Below are 13,213 nucleotides of genomic sequence, written 5' to 3'. Positions count from 1 at the left end.
GGCTCTTGGGAATACACATATCATGCTAGATGGCAAGGAACAGCACCATGTAATTCTGTTTAGAAAACAAACACAGATATATACTTCCCATAGTAACTTGGACTGTATATACTAGAGGGTTCTTTTGCTAAAATAGAACAAGATATTGGGTAAAATAAAATAACTGAAAGGTATTCCGGGCATAAAGGAAAAAAAAAAGCACTGGATATTAGACTTCTATTTCCTGCAGTGTTGTAAAAGTAGATAGATAACCTGTATGACCTCCCAAATGATACTAAAATGCTGGACAAAATATATTTTTTACATGATTTCAATCACTTCACAGAAAGACCCCAAACAAGATAAAGAGTGAATAAATTAGATCAAATGGTAATAAGTGCTATGGAAAGACATGAAGTGGAGATAGCGCCAGGAGAAGCACGAAGCTTATAATCCTAAGTAGCACCATCAAGGAAGAATTTATCAAGGGAAAAACACCTCAAAATATGAGTATAATCAGACCATGTTCTATGATGACAATTCAATTAAGATCTTTAAAAATTCTTCACATAAAGAAAACATTAGACGCAGATAAATAGTCCTACCAAACCTTTAAGGAAAGGAATATTCCAAAATTTACAAACTCTTCCACAAAATAGAAAAAGAAGCAGTACTCCCCAACTCATTCTGTGAGCTTGGTAAAACTTATGATATGAACCCAAAAACGGACATTAATAGAAAGGAAAATCCTAGGCCTATTTCATTCAAAACACAAAAATACTTAACTAAATACTAGAAAACTGAATCTAACTGTATAAAAATTTTGTATAAAAAATTAATATACAAAGACAAGGACAGATTTAGCTCTGGAATGAAAAGATGGCTTAATATTAAAAAATCTATCGGGAAGTGGATGTGGCTCAAGTGATTGGGCTCTCGCCTACCATTCCCAGGGCCTCCTGGTGAAGGCAAGCTGGCCCACACAGAGTACTGGCCATGCAGGAGTGCTGGCCTGCGCAGGAGTGCTGGCCCGCACATGCAACTGGCCCATTAAGATGATGAAACAAAAGACACAGAGGAGAGGCAATAAGAGATGCAGCAGACCAGGGAGCTGAGGTGGTGCAAAAGATTGAGTGCCTCTCTCATACTTTGGAAGGCCCCAGGATTGGTTCCCAGTGCCTCCTAAAGAGAAGACAAGCAAACACAGAAGAACACACAGTGATGGACACAGAGAGCAGACAGCAAACCCAAAAACAATGGGGGTAGAGGGGAAATAAATAAATAAATCTTTTTTTAAAAAAGACATTTAAATAACTTATTGCATTAACAGCTTAAAGAAGAAAAGTTATATAATATCAATAAATGCAGAATATAAAAAGATAAAATTCAACCACCCATTAATGATGAAATCCTGAAGGAAACAAATACAAGAGATTTTACAAAAATAGAGAAAAAGAAAGAAATTTACTTAACCTGATAAAGAATATCTATAGTAAACCTAAAACAAGTATTATCCTTAAAGGGAAGAGGAGCTTGAAAAGATTCCCTTTTATAGTCAGAGCAAGAAAATGTTGTCCAATGTCACCAATTTTATTAGTTTTGTACTTGAAATTCTGCAAAGGGCAAAAACACAAGAAAAAATAAATTAAAGCTATCATAGGGTTTGGAAAGTAGGAAATAAAATCGTCTCTATTTGCAAATAAGATTTTTTAAAAATTCAACAAATTATTTGAAATAATAATACACTTTAGCAAAATGGCTAGATGTACGCCAATATGCAAAAGTAAACTGTATTTCTATAAGCCAGAAATGATTAGAAAACAAACTTAAAAGAAATCCCATTAACATTACTAACGAAAACTGTAATATATCATGGAATAAGTCTAACAAATAAAAATAGAAAATAGAAAACTTTACTTTAGGGAAGCAGATGTGGCTCAACAGATGGAGCATCTGCCTACCGTATAGGAGGTCCAAGGGTTCGATACCCAGGGCCTCCTGGCTCGTGTGGTGAGCTGGCCCATGTGATGTGCTGCACCCACATAAGGGTGCTCACCATGAAAGGAGTGGTCCCTGTGCAAGGAGAGCCATCCCACGCCAAACCACAGCCCGCCCAGGAGTGGTGCCACACACACGGGGAGCTGACACAGCAAAATGACACAACAAAAAGAGACATAGATCCCCAATGCTGCCTGATGAGAAGTGGACACAGAACACACAGCAAAACGGACACAGAGAGCAGAAAACGGGGGTGGGGGGTGAGGAGGAGGAGGGGAATAAATGAATAAAATCTTAAAAAAAGATTTTATCTTTACTGTAAGATATTTAAAAACAACTAAATTAATGAAAAAAAAACTCCATATTCATGAATAGGAAGAACTAATATCAGATAGGTGCCAATTCTCCCTTAACTAATCTATAATTTCATGCAGTTTCAAGCAAAATGCCAATGGGTTTTCCACGAAAGACAAACTGGATATACTTAAGACCCAGTTTCATTGAGGTAGACAAGGCCAATTCCTAGGTGATGGCAGAGCAAGAAAGATAGAAGAAACCTGAACAATTTAATGGAGCAAAGCTGTTCGGGTGGCCTGAACCACACACCTCCAGAATGTCACCTGAGAAAAAAAAATTCTCTATTTTAAAGACACTGTTTTTCTGGGTTCTCTTTATTTTAACAGGTTAGCCTTTACCTTAACTTATAAATTTGTCACTTCTAAATGTTTTTCAGAATGCAAAACTCTCATCCACTACTGGTGAGAATATAAATATAAATGGCATTCATTACCTAGGAAAGTTGAACATGCACATTCCCTACAATCCAGCAGGTATACCTAGAGAAACACGTGTGCATGTACACCAGGAGACACCTATTTGCATTTTCTATATTAGTATTATTCATGGTAGCAAAAAAATAGAAATAATCCAAATATCCATCAACAAAAGAATGAACAGTGTGTAGTATTTTTATATACTAGAATCCTAAACACCAGTAAGAATAAATTAATTATAGCTATACACATTAATGTGAATTAATCTCAAGAACATAATATTGAGTGAAAGTGGAAGTTACAAGAATACATACTTATTTTTAAAAATTTTTATTGGGGAAAATTTCAAACATATACACAAAAAAAGAGAATAATAATGTAACAAATACCATTTTCCATTAACAATTATACCCATCTTCTTAGTTTTATATCCCTACTCATTTCATCCCTCCCTCAGATTATTTTGAAGCAAATTCCAGATATCATGTTATCCAAAATATTTCAGCACCTATCACTAAAAGATAAAGATTTTTACATACCAAAATACCATTATTTCAATTTTTAAAACTACCGCTAATTTCTCAATATTATTTTTAAAATCCAGTATATGTTCAAATGACCCTGTATTCTGATATAGGAATACAACATAATCAAAACTAAAAAGAAAACTATAATAAAACAATAAAGGTAAAGCTATAAAGAAAATAAGGGAATAAAAACACTAAATTCAGAAACATTGTTGGGGGCAGTGTGAAGGGAGATTAGGCAGAAAAGGGGCACACATGGCAGTTTCTAAGATACTGGTAATGTTCTATTTCTTAATCTTAGAGGCTGGTACCCAGGTTTTCATTTTCTTATTACTCTTCAAATTGTTATAATCAATGGATGTATATTTCACACAGGATAAAAGAAAGGGTAATCCACAAAACCTCTCCCCAACACACACACACACACACACACACACACACACACACACCTCTTAGCTAACTGAATTCAGAAAAAGGAAAAATATAAGTTTATCACTGAGGTGTAAGCAAATGAGTTTGGAACAGTCCTGCAGACAAATCTGATTATCAGAGGTTTAAACCAGAAACCAAACTTTGCTTGGATTTACCTTGCCCTGCCTTCTTCCATCCTCTTCAAAGAGAGTGGAGCTGAAAGTGAGATTCGTGCATTAATTTAGTAAACATACCAAGGGCCACATTTCAGGCATGGTTCAAATATGCAGGCATACAACCTAAACAAGAAAAAATACATGGAAATACTTCTCTCCAGGCAGCACAGCTTTGTATGTACATGTAAAGCTTAGCATATATCTATGCAAAGCAGGTACAACAGTGACAGGCATATCAGTTAACTGCCATTATGATTAGTTCTCATTATTTTACCATGTATTTTATAGTCCCTTTTTCAAGTATAAAAAATATTTCCATACCATTAAATGTTCTTCAAAAACCACTGTTAAAGACCACATAATGTTTCATGTATACTGGTTAAACATCCACCACTGGGATTTAGTTAACCATTCCCAACTGTTGGACATTTTGATTGTTTCCAAGTTAGTGACTTCCTAAAGAAGTTACACACTATTTAATCCAATTTAATTTTCCATGATTGCCTAATAGGACACTCTAAAGAATTCTTTTACACCATAGAGAAATAACAATCCAAACCATTCATCTATTTATTCAATAAATGTATAATGGAGCCCATTCTAGAGGGTGTAGGAGATACATAAACAAGAAAAAAAGATCTCATTATCAAAGTGCTTCCCATTGAAAGAGAAGTAAATTAGTAGTTAGAAGTGAAATTTTCATTTCTACTACTGATTAAAAAAGAAAATATTTTTCTCAAGACTATGAAATTAAATCAGTGACTTTTTATCTTAGGTTATATAAGAATCATTTTCACCCATGGTGATGAAATTAAATCCATTGACTAGACTATCAACAAACTAGAAAGTAACTCTGGACCAACAAATAAAAATACTTTCAAATAACTGTCTCTAATCCCAACTTCTGCCTGCAAACTACTAAAATAAAAATAGACCAAGTAATCGGACATACAATTTACTCCCTTTTCTCTGTTTTAATTCTTAAGTGTCTGAATTAGAGTGAAAATAGCATGAATGAAATGAGAAAACAGTCTGGTCAATCCACAAAGTAGGCACCAATTCTAAAACACTAAGCAGAGTTGAGGGTATCTGACTCTAAAACTGGTCGATACAGATCACAGCACAGGAACAAGCAAACCAAACTGGATGGCAGCTGAAACTTATGGTCCTGTACTATACTCCAACCCTCATCAGACAACCCTTGCTCGAAATTTTCTCTAAAACACCTAAATATATTTTGAAATTCATGAAACTCTCATCAGGTTTTCTGGGCAACATAAGAAGAAGCTTCAATTAGTTTCACCAAAACATCAAGCAAGTTACATTTGTAGATAGTCACCATGTTGCTTTTCTTGACTTTAAAGGCCGCCATGTGAAGCTGTTCCTGGGCATTGTGGTTGGGTGAAATGACCTTGGTGGATAAAACAACTTAGTTGCAGTTAATCTATTTAATTAACTTCTTCTATTGGCAGTTAGAGTTGCTAAACTCTTAGGTCCAAACTTTGATTCCTTCAATGAATATAAAATCTAAATAGGTAAGTATTCCATCTCCTATTTAACTTGATTAGAAATCTAAAAGTAAATCACAGCTGCTGAAAAGCAGATGGAATAAACAAGTGGAGTGGATAGGAAATGTTTAATTCCATCACAGCTTTAAAGTTTAATTTATAATTCAACTTGTTGCTTTTTCTCTATTCTCAGATAGATGAAAGAACATTCAGTATAGACACAGGTTCCTTATTACTAACTTTTAATTTCCCTATTGAAACCTACTGCATGATGTGGGGTCACAAAATTGAATTGGTATTTCCTCATGGTCCACCTGCTATCAAAATGTACTATTTGTATTCAGGCAGCAGAGTGGTCATAGAACAACAGATTTTCTTGGCACTTCTTGTACTTACTGCAAGTAGATGAGTATAGGGCTATCCCTAGGAAACACTGCAAATAACAGCCATCAATTTTTAACAATCAACTAGAGAGCATGTGTTATTAAAAACAAACATAACCTCTTACCCATGAGTTCAACCTCACAAAATGAATCTTTTTATTCTTTTGGGTCCCATATGTGTAGTTCCACAGTATTTTTGTTGCAAAATACAAAGATTACATAGATCACTGAAAGCCACAGACAATCCCAAAACCTTCTGTTAGCCATTTGTTCATCCAATGCTCATCCAATGCTAAGTGTTTTGTTAGAGATGCTAACAAGTAGAACAGTCAACGAATTGGAGTTTCATACTATTTTCCAGAAAACTTGCTTTTTAATGGCCCATGCAAACAAGAAATTTATTTCTCTTGATTTTTATGTCTTTGGAAAGTTGACCATCATGCATGAAATAGTCTCTACTTTCCTAGTTAAGACACTCCTTTAAATTGTTGCCCAGGGTCCTTTCGTCTCTGATTTAAGCCTACCCATTCTTCAACTACTTGCATAATTTCCAATTCCCCTCATCCTTTACAATTCTGTGAACGTGGTTTTGATTATTAATTTTCCGTATTCTCTATTGCACTACATTGTTTTAATAGATGAAGAAGGTTGGTTTCTTCCCCCTACCCCCCATTTTTTTTTGTAATAATAAGTTTTATTTTTTAGAGGTTTTAGATTTACATTTACAAAAAAATTACACTAAAAGTATACAGAATTTCCATATAATGTGCCCCCCCCACACAAGTTTTCCCTATTATTAACATCTTAGATGAGTATGGTACATTGTTACAATTGATGAGCCAATATTAAAGCACTGCGACTGCAAAAGTCCGTAGTTAACATTACGGTTTACACTTTGCGCTGTACAGTTCCATAGGCCTTGACAAATGCATAATGTCATGTGTCTATCATTGCAGTATCATACAAAAGACTTTTGCTGCCTCAAATATGCCCTGTATTCCACCTATTCATCCATTTCCCTTCCTCCTGAATCCCTGGCAACTACTATCTTTATATCCCAATGTTTTTAAACTCAATATGAAAATGGGAAAGCATAGGTGGCTCCCCCAAAAACAGGGCAGTTGAAAGAAGATATGAAAAGCTTGAAAATTTCAAAAAGTGATTATATGAATAGACAGGGCATCTTCAATTAGATTTACAGATTTTTAGGGTTGAAAGAATCCAAGCTCCCTATTTTGCAGGTGAGAAAAGCAAACCCCAGGGAGGCTGAGTGACTTGCTCTCCATGATATACATCTAACTAAAAACATTTATGGAGATACACATAAAATGATGCATTATCACCTGGTATAGTTCATAGTTGCAAACAGCTCCATGAAGGCTGTTCCCAAAACCTGCCCAGCAAGCTACAGTGGCAAAATTCCACATCTGGAGTTATTCCTTTAGATAAAAATATTATCTTAGGAAGTCTGTATTTAACTGCTTCTGTTATCAGGGAAATGGAAGAGAGTAAGAAATGGCAGTACTCCACAGTATTAGGTTCTAAGTCAGCAGGTATAAAATCATATATAATCAAAAAGACTCTTCTCCTGTTACTTTTACCGGAACCGTAGTTGGTGCTGGGGTTTAATGTATACCCAGGGGACCTGAATCTCTGGACTGACCATGTGATAGCCAGGCCCTGGGCCTCAAAAGACTTGCAGCTCCTACAGTCTGGTTTATTAGACTTACCCCACTCAGCTAACATGGAGGTGAAGAAGGTCAACCACCACACCAGGGAGCCAAGAGTGCCTACAACTGAAAGCAGGAGAATTGCATCCAGCATCCACGTGAAATCTAAGCCCCCTTTTGATATAGATGTGGAGCGGACATGGCCATTCTAGGGTCCACAGGATGGAGGAATAGAGTATGGATTAGAGTGGACTTACTGATATTCTATTCATGAACTATTGTGATTAGTAATCGAAGAAAATGTGGCATTGGTGTGGAGAAAGTGGCCATGGTGGCTGCTGGGGGTAGGGAGTGGGAGGAAGAGCTGTGATGTGGGGGCATTTTCGGGGTTTGGAGTTGTCCTGGGTGGTGCTGCAGGGACAGTTACCGGACATTGTATGCCCTCCCATGGCCCACTGTGTGGACTGTGGGAGAGTGTGGGCTACGGTGTGGACCACTGACCATGAGGTGCAGCAGTCTCAGAGATGTATTCACCAAGTGCAATGAATGTCTCATGATGATGGAGGAGGTTGCTGTTATGGATGGAGGAGTGGGATGAGGGGGGTGGGGGGTATATGGGGACCTCATTTTTTTTTACTGTAACATTAAAAAAATAAAGAGGAAAAAAAAGACTCTTGAAATCACTCATACACCTAATTTACCTATAGAATCTAATACATTTTTATACTTCTCTTAATAAGTCCAAAACAGCCAGGTTTTCCTTCAACAACAGAACAGGCCATATTTTCTTTATTTATCATTAGATGAACGAGTTGGCTGGAATTTAAGGGGTAGGTTGCTCCAAAATGTTTAAATAATGGACTTGCACTCTATGAGATTAAGAGGCTCACCCTTGGAGAGGCTTTCAAGAAATGAAACTGTGTCAGAAAACCAGAGTCCTCTCTCCCGTATCACCCTCACTAAGGGACCTACTCTCACTGCATTGGTCAGCTGGCCTCTATTATGCACTATTAAACTGGCATCTCCCTCCCATTCTCTTCTTACTTTGCCTGTAAGTACAGGTGAATTTGTGCCATTAAATATGTATATGATTAGGCTCCATTACATTACTCCATTCCCATATTTTATATGGATGTAATTTTCTGGATTGGGCGCAAGATGTGTAGTTAGTCTGGACACAGCCCTGATGAGAAGTGAAGGCCAGGTGGAGGGAAGACCCAGAAAGCAGCCTGAGGACTTATGGGTATGTGGGAGCGAATAGGATGAAGACCACTTTCTGTGAGATGAAATTAGTTCCAAAAATAACTGCCACCTTGTTCAAAATTTTTTTCTTGTACTGAATTTGAGAGACACATTTTAAACACTGCAATACATTCCATTTTACTGATTTTTAATCAAGATAGAGGTCTATACCCCCAAGCATGCCGGTAATCACATAACCACAGACTTTACACACTGGAAGAAATTAATCAAGAGAATATTTTTCAAATAAAGACTTGATCATGGACAAACGACCTTAGAGCAGAGAAAACTAAGCTAGCACTTGGAAATGAATTTGTGTTCCAGGCAGCAGGAAAACCAGACCACCACCACTCGAAGAAAAGCCACAAAGAGCCATGTGGGAAAACTGTACAGAGAAACAGTGACTGTGAACCTGAGTCCTACAGTAGAACAAAATTTTAAAAGAAAGGTTACATTCATTAGAAAGTTTCCCTGGCTGTAGGGAAATAATTACTTCTCTGCTAATATAGCTTCCATATTAATATAGCCAGTTCCTGGAAGTATAAATTACCATAATTCCAGGCAGATAAAAATCTGTTTTCTGAACAATGTTCAGCTTAACTCCACTAAGGGATCAGCCTAAAGAAAACATAAATCCATGAGCTTGCACACTGTATTTGTTGGAGTCCATGATGAGTTGGTCCAGATTCATACTGATATGGGTACCGCCGCCCACAGGCATGTTGACAACTTGATCACACAAAAGAACACCCAGGCTGCACCTACTCTTCCCAAGGCAAGTACAGTAGTGCCTTTCTCAGCAGCCCTTTCATAAGACTGTATAAATGCAAACACAGGTGTCTACATAGCAGTCTTTATGAACTTTGTGTTGAATATTTCAAAGAACAGCAGCAATCTCCACACTCCATCCCTTGTCTCAATCAGGAAAGGTACTCCTGAGAGACCACAAAAGAGGAGAAAAAAACAAACGCCCAATTAAAAAAAAAAAACAACATATATATATTTAACTCCTCACCAGAAGCACAAAATAAATACCTGTACTAAAGAAAGTATTTTTTAACCATGAGGCACAGAGAATAAAAGTTCTTAATTAGGTTTTCTTCGTTAGTTGATGATGCGGATGGACTGAAACTGCTACTCAAATACTCAAACCTTCATTTTACATGCAAGTGGTTTCTAGCAAATGATAAGGCAATATTCCCACCTGAATCTGAAAGATGGCACTGAATTCTGGCCCATTAAAAAGGAGGAGTCAAATTCCACTAGTCGCTGCGTGGTGTAACCGCCAGGCTTTCAGCGAGCTATTTTTTAAAAGGGGAGTTCACTCTACTAAATTAATAGTGAATGGTGTAAACGTCCGAAAGAGCCAGCACTCAATGAAGTGCTAATCTAAAGTCCAGACTTTAGAAAAATGACTTCTTAAAAAAAGTATAATGTGACAATGGTATCTTTTAAAAGAATGATGATGATGATGATGATGATGACTGGGCAGGTACCACCACCACACCACTGCCTGCCTCCCCATCAAAGTTGCCCCGCTGAGGTTAAGTTAAAGCCAGTTCTCTCCTCGCTGGAGAGACCAGCTGACAGCCCGCGAAAGCCACCGGGGTTTCCAGGTCCTTGTGGCTCAAGGGGACTAGGACTGGGATTGGGACTGGGACTGGCTTGTACAAAGCCCTGGATGACTCGGCCAGGCGCTCGAGCTGCCCCTCGCCACCTTCCTCCAACAATGACACCAAGTTAGAAACGTAACTCCGCGAGCACAATGACAAGCTGGCACACAAAAGGAGCAAGGCAGCCGCTCCCATCCTTACCTTTGACTTGACTTTCATACTCGGCTATGATCTCTTTGTCTTTTTTGAATCTGCTCGGGGTGGACATTATCCAGCCGATTCGGGTTGGCTTTCAATGGCCAAGTTCTGTTCAGCGGTCACAAACCGGTCTCCTTGGAGGGGCGGAATTGTACTCCCACACGCCGGGAACCCAGCAGCAATACCAGCAGGAGGCAGGGGAGGAGGAAAACAGGAGCGAGTCGAGGGCTAGATTAACCCGGGCGCTGGCACCATCTCCTCAGAACTGAGCCGCCGTCGGTGGGCCGGCGGAGAGCCCGGGCTCGGGGCCGGAGAGGCCAGGCGCGCGGTCCAACTCGGGCGAGCGAGCGGCTGGGGGCGTCTCCCTGCCCACCCCGCCCGGAGCCCAGCCACTTCCTCTACGACCGCTGGGCGGACGCGGGGCTCGCGCCGGCGCTCCGCACCATTGTTAGAGCCCCGCACGGGCGCCCAGGGCAGGGCCCGCGGCGGAGGGCGGGCGGGCGCGGAAGAAACCGTCCGCCTCAGGCGCCGCGACCCTCCCTTCCTGCCTCCAGCTCCCGGCTCTGGCGCTCGGCGGTGCCGCCCGGGCCGGGGATGCTGCTGCCGCGGCCGCCGATCCTCCGCGTGCAAACCCTGCGGCGACGGCCGGGGCGGGCCTGGGGAACCGCAATCCTGAAGCGGGTCGTCGCTGCTGGCCCGCAGGGCGGCGGCTGCGACGTTCGAAAGCGCCCTGGACGCGGCCCCGGCGGAGTTCAGGTCTCCAGAACCGACGCGGCTCCTGCCTCCTCGGCCACCGCGCGCCGAGGCTGCCTCTTTCTCCCCGTCCGCTTTTCAGCTGCTGCCCCCAGGAGGCCGCCGGTGACAGGCACACTCGCGCTCGCTCCAGGGGGAGCCGCGCCCCCCGCGGCCGCAAAGTTGCCGGCGCGCACACGCCCGCGGCCCTCCGGGGCCCAGCGGGGGAGCGCTCCGGGGCCGGCGGTGGCGTCGGCGACCGCGCGGGACTTTACGAGACCGGGCAGGGTTCCGGGGAAGGGGCCGCGCTCTCGCCCTTGCCCCTGTCGGGCCTCGCCCCGGACCTCGCTCGGTGAGGAAGAGCAGGGCTCGTCGGGGAAGATGGACGCCTCCGGTGGCCAACCGCAGCCGCGCCCCGCGCCCCGCGCCCCGCGCCCCGCGCCCGGGCGGCAGTGGGCGGCGCCCCGCGCCTCCCTTGGCTGCGGCTCCTCTCTGTCCGCCGGCCGAGATCGCCGCTGGGCAGGCCACTGGAAACCCCTCCTCAAACCACCGGACCATCTTTGGCCAGAGGGTGGGGTCTCTAGGTGGGGCTCATTTCTGAATCCAGTGGGAGGTGCAGAGTTGGAGGACAGAAAGGATTGTGACTTCAAATCTTGGATCCCAGTGGGAAAACTGGAGTCTGATATGAGAAGACTTGGCTGTTGAAAATCAAAGAGGGGGGGTGAAGCTCTTCAGGCGGAGAAAAAGGTCCAGAACCCTATAGTTTCCTCCATCCTAGAAAGTAATCGGGGAGCTAGGATAGTGGAAGAGGCGTGGTGTGGGAAGAGGTCACCTTTGGCAAGTCACTAGCTTTTTGAGGGACACTTTTACCACCTGGGTCCTCTCCCAACTCCTCAAATTACTTCTCAGATATTATAGGCCTGGTTTAGCGAAGTGATGTGTCCCAAGGCGTGTCCAGTTTAAAAATGTTTTCCTGCAAAATCCAAAGAGTAAGGACTTCTGATCATTCATTCATTCCAATGATAAACTCCCCAGTAGTATCTACAGGACAAACACCAAGCTAAGAAACTAGGAATTCAACGTTTAGGATCCTGCCCTAAAGGATCCCCCAGTCAGTCTATTGTTAAATAATTAATTACAGGCAGCACAATAAGGCTGTAAGAGGGAGAATACCTCCTAGCTTTGGGTTTCTTGCGGAAGGAAAAACCAACCAAACCGCAAAAGAGGTTTGGGGAGTGGTGGTACAGGGAAATGGTATTTAAACTGCACTTGAAGAATGGAAGGTAGTAGTTTGCTACCTTTGGGAGGGAAAGCATTGCATTCCATGGGAAAAGGAGGAGAGAAATACTTCGGAGGAATTGCAAATCTGATTTCAAGATGTCCTTCACTAAAATAACAGCCTTCTCATTGGAAATGAAAAGTATTTAAAAATAATGTATATGTGTAGAATATAGGTCACCAGAAAATAGAAGGAGGGTAGAGAACGGAAAACTGAGGGCATGCAGAATTTGTAATAGTTTACAATTGTAAACTATTGTATGGCTATGACAGTGGTTGAAAAGGAAAGTCCCCAAGAAAAGAGGAACCCTGAGTCTAGGAAGAAGCAAGACCCTGGAAGGGAGGAACCCAGGATGCCTGAACCCTTACAGAGGTTGGCAGCCAACTTGCTCCAACACATGAAAATAGACTTTGGCAAGGGAAGTAACTTATGCTTTATGCCCTGGTGTCTGTAAGCTCCTAAGCCAAATAAATACCCTTTATTTTTAAAAATTATCCAAAAAAAAAAAAGAAAGGAAAGTCTAAGGTCATGTATATTACTGGAAGGTAAGCTAAAAACTAACATGGGAGTGTATATGATGGTAAAACCTCATGTAAAGCACACAGATGGGTGATATTGTATATATAAGACTTTTTTCAAAATATAGGTACAAATAGAAGGAAAAAGAAAAGCAGCTGTGTATAGCAGGAGAAGCATAGAGAGATTGAGAGGTGATGAGTTTTGT

General features: G+C 41.3%; 1 protein-coding gene across 2 annotated transcripts in view; it reads right to left on the bottom strand.

Moving 5' to 3' along the window:
* SRGAP1 (SLIT-ROBO Rho GTPase activating protein 1) overlaps positions 1 to 11,452 on the bottom strand; it is a 309,052-nt gene extending 297,600 nt beyond the window's left edge. For both annotated transcript variants that reach the window (XM_004465049.5, XM_004465050.5), the window contains exon 1: positions 10,482 to 11,452. In XM_004465049.5, coding sequence (XP_004465106.1) covers positions 10,482 to 10,548 — 67 coding nt within the window. In that variant the 5' untranslated portion in view covers positions 10,549 to 11,452. The remainder of the gene's footprint in view (positions 1 to 10,481) is intronic.
* Positions 11,453 to 13,213: the final 1,761 nt, after the last annotated feature.

The sequence above is a fragment of the Dasypus novemcinctus genome, chromosome 12, assembly GCF_030445035.2.
Source record: "Dasypus novemcinctus isolate mDasNov1 chromosome 12, mDasNov1.1.hap2, whole genome shotgun sequence".
Classification (NCBI taxonomy): domain Eukaryota; kingdom Metazoa; phylum Chordata; class Mammalia; order Cingulata; family Dasypodidae; genus Dasypus; species Dasypus novemcinctus.
This window is presented reverse-complemented; position numbering and strand designations above follow the sequence as displayed.